The following is an 8,993-nucleotide window of genomic DNA, read 5'->3' as shown; positions in this document are numbered from 1 at the left end:
GAGCATTAGCGATGGAGTCCGGTCTGTTGACGGACGGGTTTCCAACTCCAAAGCCATGACCTTCACCAGGCAGAGATTAGGGAGACCGGAGCGGTGCGTCAGGAAGAACCAAGCAAAGAGGTTGCTGAGCTCTTGAGGAAAAGGCACCTAGCTCTAGCGTGCTGTCACATGCCTGTGCAGAGCGTGAAAACCACAGCCAAGCCGTGGCCTGAAAGAACCCACTCCCGCATGATCGGCTTCTGGGCTGGAAGAAGAGTTGAGAGCGTATCTGAATTCTCCAGCCTCCAGCCCTGAGGAGCCGCAGCAAAACAGCCCACCCTCCTCATCTTCAAACTCCGTCTCTGCCACACCAGCTTCCACTTCTCCAAAGCTCACCAACGACTCCGTGCCTGCAGCCCTGGTGGCGCTGTGGGTTAAACACCGGCCTATGAGTTGCAAGGTCATGGTTCCAGCCCACCAGTCGCTCCATGGAAGAGAGTGAAGCTGTCTGCTCCCATGCAGACTTACAGTCTTGGGAACCAGATGAAGCAGCCATTCCACTGTCCGAGAGGGTCACTAGGTGCCAGAATCCACCCAAGTGGCAGTGGGTTCTGGATTTCAACTCTGTGCTAGATCCTCCTTTGTGGGCTTGGAATCTGTGAATGTGTGAGGTGACAAAAGGACAGGATCTTTGCATTCTTCAAGCTTAAAAGCTGGCTCAGGTGGCAAGAGGCATGGAAGCGTTCCGCCGATGAAGGCCAGATGTGCAAAGCTGGTGGTGGGATCCGGGAGATTTAGGAAGCCCTTCCCAGGAGAGGCAGTGTCTGAACACATCTTCAAATGACACAAAGGAAGGAGCCAGGAAAAGCTCTGAGGAAGGGGGGGGGGCCTGTTTCTGTCTGCGGCCCCAGGAAGGGGCCCGAGAACCCTAAAAACTAGCGTAGGTTGAGCCTCGGGGGACATCCCTTGGCACTGCACACACCTACGCCAGGTCTGTAACACTGAGCCCCATCCAACCTTACACCCCTGGCTCTGCAATAAAAATATTTTTCAGAAATGGGCCAGCTTCAGGTCAATGGCGACACTAGGCTCAAAGCCCCAGCGTCTAGTTTGTCCTTAGTGGGACGGAAAGCAGATTAGCAGTAATCTAGTTTCAACTCCTCATTTATAGGCCGGCAAACAGAGGTTCAGTGAGATCACAAGGCTGAGATCAGTTTCCCCACTGCACGGCTATTTGTCCCCCCTGCTCCACAGAGGTTTGGGACACACACATTTGTAAGGTAAGGACCCTGAGTCCTCCCAACACCTTCAATCATTCCCGGGCAAAGAGGAGAGGTCCTCCTTCGACAAATGATGTCATTAGCGCTCAGCTGGCTAAGTGACTTAGTCTAATGGCTAAAAAAATACAAAGCAAACGCACTGCCATCAAGTCAATATGGACCCACGTGACGCTATAAGACAAGGTAGAACTGCCCCTTGGGAATTCCAAAACTGTATCACCACCAACAGTTTGACCAAAACCCAGCGCTTGTCCAATCCTGCGTTCTCTCCCCCTCTGTAATCAGAGCTGCATAGCAAGTGGTCTAGAAATGTCAGCACGACATTACTACTTTGTATCTTATGATACAAAGAACATGCCCGAAAAAATCAAAGATAAGAACAATTTACTAAGCAATAAAGCCCACATGGAAGAAGCACACCAGCCCGTGTGATCATGAGATGTCGATGGAATCAGGTATCAAGCATTAAAGACCCAGAACAAAAAATCATATCAATGTGAATGAGGAGGAGTGCAGAGTGGAGGCTCAACACCCATCTGTAGACAATTGGACATTCCCCTTACAGAAGAGTCACAAGGAGGAGACGAGCCAGTCAGGGTGCAGTGTAGCACCGATGAAACATACAACTTTCCTCTAGTTCTTGAATGCTTTCACTCTCCCACTAGCATGATCCCAATTCTACCTTACAAATCCGACTAGACCAGAGCATATACACAGGAACAGATCAGAGCTGGAAACACAGGGAATCCAGGACAGACAAACCCCTCAGGACCAATAATGAGAGTAGTGATACCAGGAGGGGAAGAGGAAGTGGAGGGAGAAAGGGGGAACCGATCACAATGACCTATATATAACCCCCTCCCTGGAGGATGGACAACAGAAAAGTGGGTGAAGGGAGACATTGGTCAGTGTAAGACATGAAAAAAATAATAATTTATAAATTATCAAGGGTTCATGAGGGAGGGCGGGGGATGATGAGCCGATTCCGGGGGCTCAGGTGGAAAGAGAATGTTTTGAAAATGATGATGGCTGCAGATGTGCAAATATGCTTGACCCAATGGGGGGATGTATGGATTGTGATAAGAGTTGTACGAGCCCCCAATAAAATTATATTTTTTAAAAGATGAAGAACAATTTACTGAGTCACACAAACTCAAAGTCATTGAATTAGTTGCTGCAGGGAGAACATGTGACTCCAGGTGACCAGATGGCCGTGGACTGAGAGGCTCAGACCCAGCCAGGCACCGCGGGGTAAGGACCAAGCGTGCTGGCACTACACTGCAAGGCTGTAAATTGGGAGGAGTGCATTCTTCTTGGGAGGCCAACCCAGACGTGAAAGTCATTGTAAGCGCCTTGATTCTCCTGCCTAGAAAATAAGCTATTCGCTGCCAAACCTGCCTGCTCATGAGAATCATCTGGGGAGTGTTTCAAAAATTAAAATAAAAAACGCAGCCTCCTATAAGACTTGAATGAGAAACACCCAAAGGGTAGAAACAGCAGTTTCCAGCCCAACCCTCCACTCATTCTTCTTCACTGTTTAGTGCTAGAATAGGTCTGTTGTTTGGTTTGTTTGTTGTTTGTTTTTCAGAGAGATGCTCTCATGCGAACGTTACACGGTGTTCTTTATAAACACCTTCCAGAAGAAAACTCCAGGAATCAAAGCCCTTTTAATAGTGGAGAAAGCCCTGGAGTCAACTCTCTTCTGACCTACGAGGTCTCCCTTTGGCTGGTCGTCCAGCCCCCACCCCCACCCTGGAAAATCTTTCTCTGAGAATCAGTCCCACGCACCACTGTGTGAGGCAGCCGAACCCCCAAGGGCCCTGGGGCATCTCAAGCACAGAGACTCTCAGAGGGGGGCGCTCCCCCCTGGGCCCCTATCCAGAGACCTGGCCAATGACAACTTGCTCACGGGCCTCTCTTCTGTCCTGGATGACCAGCTCCTTGCTTGGGAAGGAACAGAGGAAGAGGCAGGAGGGGGCCAGGGCCTGGTGGGATCGAGTCCCAGGTTCTTACCTGGATCCAGAAGCGAGGAGCTGCTCGGTTCTCTCTGCTGGAAGCACTAGTCTCAGAAAACTCGCTGGACTTTGAACAAAGATTGATTTAAAAGCTGATGTATTTAACAGGGACTTGTGGTCTGAGTTCAAGTGACCTCTGTCCTGCTTCCTGCCAGCTGGCTGGGCCTCCAGCTGGGCAAGCCCGAGAAGAGAAGCGTCCAGCAGACGCACACTGCTCAGGCCCTCAGACACCGCCCCGCTCCTTGCCTGTCCTTCTCAGACCGGCAGGGAGAAGGCAGCCAGGGAGGAGGGGCCACCGCCTTCCCCTGTTCCCTCCTTAAGGCACATGCCAACACCCAACCACCACCCAATCCCATTCGGCGCTTCCATTGTTGCCCTGCCAAGGTCAGGGCTGAACCAGGCCACCCTCATCTGAGCCTCCTCACACCTGGGAGCTGTCCTGCGCAGGCCCTGCCAGTAGCCCCGGTGGAGGGCCAGTGGCCACGAAGCCCAAGTCATTGGGGCAAGACCCTTTCGTTTGTGCCCCACCCCGCTTGAGGGTTCTTATCTGGGGGCTCCTTCGGAGTTTGGCCAGCAAAAACGCTGTTCTGTAGCAAGCTCCCCTCCTCTGCAACCCTCACTCCCCTGCCTTGATTTCAACATCTCTCACCTACAGGTGCTCTGTTTTCCATCTCCAAGTTCCACATCCTCAGGGCCTCTCAGGCAAGCCCAGCGAGGGGGAGGGAGGGCATCTCCCAAAGCTGCCTGTCTGGGCAGCCGGATGATGCCTTGTGCTCCAAGGAGCCCGAGCCAGGTCCAGCAGCTGATCCCGGTCAGCAGCACGCACACAGGCAGACCTCCCACCAGCCTTCTCGCTGACCTGGCTCCTCAGCCCACACTGGAAACCAGGGCAAGAGGGTGCTCCGGGCACTGAGGCAAAGCAAACCAGGGCGAGGGGCTGCGTGGCCTTGGCCTTCCTCCACCCACGCTGGGGCAACCTCTTGCCTTCCCTGGGCCTTGCCTTTGCCCCCCCAACCCCCCAAAAAAAGCCATGGCCTGAGTCAGCTGGTAACTGGTTAAAAATGACAAACACCTAGAGAGCTTCCTTATGCCACTCATTTTTTCCACCTGAATAGGGGGCGGGGGTGGGGGAGGGGTGGGGGTGGGGAGCTTCGGGCTTCGCCCATCTTCTAAAGCAGCAGAGGGGGATATTAGGATTTAGCACCAGAACACCTGGGCTCACATTGTGGCTCTGCCATTTGCCAGGTGTTGAAGCTAGGGTGCTTCTGCTTTGACTCACTGAGGCCCTTTCTGTCATCGTCTGAGTAATGATTGTATTGTTAGGGTTTCTTCTTTATCTGGAGTCAGAGCTCTCCGATAGCTACCCGTAAGGCCTCGTAGTTCCCTCGGGAGCATGACACCCGGATTTTCTTAACTGCACAACCACCCTTCAAGTATTTGACGTCCATCGCTACACAGTGACCACACAGGACAGCTGTAACTCTTTATGGGAGTAGAAATCCTTATCTTTCTCCCAAGGAGTGGCTAGTGGTTTTGAACTTCTGACCTTGTGGTTAGCAGCCCAGCTCATAACCACTATGCCGCCAGGTTCATGACGAGTCAGAACGACTTGATGGCAGAGAGGATGCGTTTTCACCGTGCCGTTCTCTTCCTGAACTGCTCTACCTTCAGCATCTGGCAGTGCTCGAGGCGATGCATATAGTTGGCAGTGGCCATTTCCCCCAAAGCGCACGGCCAAGTCTCCCTTCTTCGCGAACACAACAGGGCCTACCGCATGGGGGGTAGCAGGAAGGGTGTCTGTCAGCTGGCGTCCTCTCTCCACGCGTCTTCCCTCCGCATGCTAAGCAGATGACCCCAGAAGACGGGCTGTGGGGCAGATGAAGGAGAACGTGGCATCAGGAGCGGAGGAAGACTGATTAACAACCTGTGACGTGCAGCTGACACCCCTTGCTTGCTGAAAGCGAACAGGACACGGAGCACTTGCTGATGAAGATCAAGGGTTGACGTCTTCAGTGTGGATGGTGACTCAGTGTCAAGAAGACCAGATCCTCACAAGTGGACCAATTGGTACCATCATGATAAATAAAAGAAAAACTGGAGTTGTCAAGGATTTTGTCTTGCTTGGATCCATAATCAGTGCTCATGGAAGCAGCAGCCAAGAGATCAAATGGCCCGTTGCATTTGGCAGATCTGCTGTAAAGGCCTCTTTAGATTGCTGAAAAGCACAGAGGTTACCTGAGGACGAAGGTGCGCTCGGGCAAGCCCTGGTATCTTCAATTGCCTCCTGCATCTGACAGTGCAACATTGAGTAAGCGCGACCCGAAAAGAATCGATGTGTTTGGATTGTACGCTGCCAAAGGATATTGAAAGTACCTGGCCTGCCAAAAAGGCAAAGAAATCTGTCTTGGACATGCAGGCAGAGTGCTCCACGGACACAGGCCGGGGAGACTTGGTCTCACGAACGTTGGCCATGTTGCCAGGAGACAGTAGTCCCTGGAGAAGGACGTCGTGCTTGGTAAAGTGCAGGGGCGCGGGAAAGAGGAAGGTCCTCCAGAAGATGGACGGACAGAGTCAGGGCTGCGACAGTGGGCCCAGACAAATGGACAGGTGTGAGGATGTGCAGGCCCTGCAGTGAACAGCTCTGCTGTACATGGGGTCCCTCTGAGTGGAAACAAACTTGACAGCAGCCAACAGCAGCAGCAACAACAACAAACTTCTCTCCTCTGGGACCCATTGAGTGCCCCTCGTCCCTTAGAGTCCATGGACCGTTGTGTATGGTACAACCCTAGGCCACAACAATCTCACAGGCATGGTCAGAGGATTCCTTACGAAGGCATTTGTAGAATGCCAGAATTTGGTGAGCAGTTGGTACCTTTGGTACCTTTCCTTTTTGAGCAATGAGTCTTTTTAAGTTCACAGGCACACGTTATACAATGAAGCTGATGAAAACAAATGGCCTCAAGGCATGTAATGAGCAGCCTGGGTGGAATAGTCATGGCTGGCATTCTGCCTGCTCACAGCACAGCATGTTGGGCAACTCGCCATTTCCATGCTCCTGCCATCCAGTCGAAGCCCACTCACAGTGGCCGTTTAGGACAGGGTAGAACTGCCCCTGTGAGTTTCCAGGATGGGAAACTCCCCTCTTTCCCCCACAGAGCAACTGGTGGTTTCGAACTGTTGATCTTTCGGATCGTAGCCCAATGTGTAACCACAACACCAGGGCTCCTTGAGCAACTATTCAGAAACAAAATTAGAAATACTTCCCAAGGTGCCCCAATCTTTTCCCCTCAGGAGAAAATGGTATTTGTATGCACACCCGTGTAAATAGATGAGGTTCTTCAGACTACAAAGACTACTCAAGACCAGCTGTTCTGAGTCCTTCCAAGACTCCCCAAAGATTTACCGGCTGGGAAGCCCCCAGGGGCGGGTCTGCTCTGTCCCACAGAGGCCCGCTGAGTTGAAACAGACTGGGGCAGTGCGTTGAGAAGGCACCAAGATGGTGGGAAAGAGTAACTAACATGTTCTATTGGCACAAGATAGATAACTAACCTAATGGAATAACTTAGAAAGCCCAGCTATAGACCCTGATATCATATATGCTTTATGTTGATTCATGACCACGAACGGGGAAAGAACGGCGTCCTCAGTAAACCTGCCAGGGTTTGTGTCTGGCTTCCGTCGACGAGATCCACGCGTGTTGTAGGAGGTGGCTGAAGTCCGTTCGTTTTACCCTACGATCCCATGTCTGTAATGCCCGGTATCAGACCCGCTTGTGCCCGGTCTGCTTTAGTAGTTCATTAACTTACTTGGAGCCTGGCATTCTCCGCTCCGGTGGTTTTCTGTCCCTGTCCAGAGTCAATGTTTATGGCAGTCTCCTCTCTTACCAGTCCCGCCCCCGTGCCAGGCCATCCGAGCCTCATCCACCATCGGAAGCAGCAGCCCGTGGAGTCTGCAGACCTTTGGCGGAATTTATTAGGCCAGAGTCCATGTGCAGGCCTGCCATAAATGTTTTACAGCAGGGCACTGGGGATGCTCTGGAGGAAGGCCCGCCCCGCCCCGCTGCTGCTCGGCAGCATCCTGACTGCTGAGCTGCACCTCCTGGTGTTGTCAGCAACCTGCTGCCTAGTCAGGGGAGGCCTGAGCACCCCTGGGGAGCTGTGCATCATTAACACTTGCAGCTGGCTACCAGGATGGCTCAGAAGGCACTCTTTTTCCCAGCTGAGCGGGCAGAAGACACAATCTCTTTCCACCAAAAGAAACATTGAGGCCCAGAGCAAGCACATGCCATGTTTGGGCCCCTGTGTGCACACGGGTCTAGGCACTCGTATAGTGTGGAGGAACAGAGACAAGGGAGACTTTGGGTCTTCTCTTAAAAAGCCATCCTCTCCAGCATGGAGCAGGCTCTCAGAGCCACAGCCTCAGCCTGACTTCACTCTCCAAGGCCCGGAGAGCCTGGGACCAGGCCCTGACCACGCGCAGGACCAGTGAGGATGAATCAGGGACCAGGGACCTCAGTCCATGGCACCACTGAAGGGGTGCAAAGACACCCCTGCCTCGATCATTTCCGGTATCAGGATGGTTCCTGTGCCCTGACATTCTGACTTGAAAACCAAAGGAATCCACATCCAGGTGTGTTCTCCCACTGCCTCCGAACTCCAAGGGGCCAAAGGAGGAGTGCCTGCCTGCCTTGTCCCCTGAAGAAGCCAGTCAGAATGGGGATGATTCCGTCGGATGGGTCCAAGCTGGAGTGTCGCCCTGGACCGCCACCAGCTACGACGCGCCGGCAACCCCACCCTCAGCGGCCAGCAGACTTCCAGGGCGTTGCCTTTTACTTCCATAGTTCATCAGGGGTCACCCCAACGCCTCTGCACACTCTGGTGTGCAAGTGAGCATCTTTACAGTAGTCTCTGCTTTCAGTCAGGACCCATCTGACATCAGCAATGACCGCCCTCCTGCCACGTCCTCTTCTGAATCTGGCTTGAATTTCTGGCAGCTCCCAGCAGATGTGCTGATGCAGTCATTTTTTTGTTTTTTTATTAAATCATTTTATTGGGGGCTCTTATAACACTCTATACATCAATTGTATCAGGCATATTTGTACATGTGTTGCCATCATCACTTTCTAAACACTTTCTATTTGAGCCCTTGGTATCAGCTCCTCTTTTTTCCCCTCCCTCCCCCCTCCCGCCCTTGTGACCCCTTGATAAATTATAAATTATTATTATTTTCATATCTTACACTGACCACTCCCTTCACCCACGTTTCTGTTGGTATACGTCTATCATTGCGATCGGTTTCCCCTCCCTCCCCTCTTCCCCCCACTTTCCCCCTACTCTCCAGGTATCACGACTCCCATATCTGTTCCTGAGGGGCAGGCCAGGCCCTGATAGGGGGGTGAGGAAGCCTCGAGGAGCCAGAAGAGTACTGCGTGTTTCATCAGTGCTATGCTGCGCCCGGGTTGACTCAAACACCCCTTTCCTTGTGACCCTTCTGTGGAGAAGGTCCTATTGTCTACAGATGGGTTTTGGGTCTCTGCTCCGACCCCCCTCATTCTCAACAATGTGATTTTTTGTTGTTGCTTTGGGTCTTCTGGTGCCTGTTACCTGATTCTGTGGACACCTCATGACCACACAGGCTGGTGTGCTTCTTCCATGTGGGCTTCTTGCTCCTCTGCTAGATGGCCACTTGTTTAACTTCAAGTCTTTAAGACCCCAGATGC

At 52.5% G+C, this 8,993-nt stretch overlaps 1 protein-coding gene across 2 annotated transcripts in view; it reads right to left on the bottom strand.

The window, feature by feature from the left end:
* The window catches only part of PDZK1 (PDZ domain containing 1), a 39,005-nt gene extending 35,030 nt beyond the window's left edge, over nt 1-3,975 (bottom strand). Inside the window, exon 1 of one of the 2 annotated variants that reach the window (XM_045283720.1) lies at nt 3,924-3,975. In XM_045283720.1, coding sequence (XP_045139655.1) covers nt 3,924-3,960 — 37 coding nt within the window. In that variant the 5' untranslated portion in view covers nt 3,961-3,975. Of the gene's footprint in view, nt 1-3,272; nt 3,394-3,923 lie in introns of those variants that run through there. The other variant, XM_045283721.1, reaches the window with a different exon arrangement.
* Between the last annotated feature and the right edge of the window lie 5,018 nt (nt 3,976-8,993).

This window comes from Echinops telfairi, unplaced genomic scaffold (genome assembly GCF_000313985.2).
Source record: "Echinops telfairi isolate 266 unplaced genomic scaffold, ASM31398v2 ScPeMD7_7466;HRSCAF=8504, whole genome shotgun sequence".
In the NCBI taxonomy this organism is placed as follows: Eukaryota; Metazoa; Chordata; class Mammalia; order Afrosoricida; family Tenrecidae; genus Echinops; species Echinops telfairi.
Note: the sequence above shows the minus strand (reverse complement) of the source record. Positions and strands in the feature narration are given on the sequence as shown.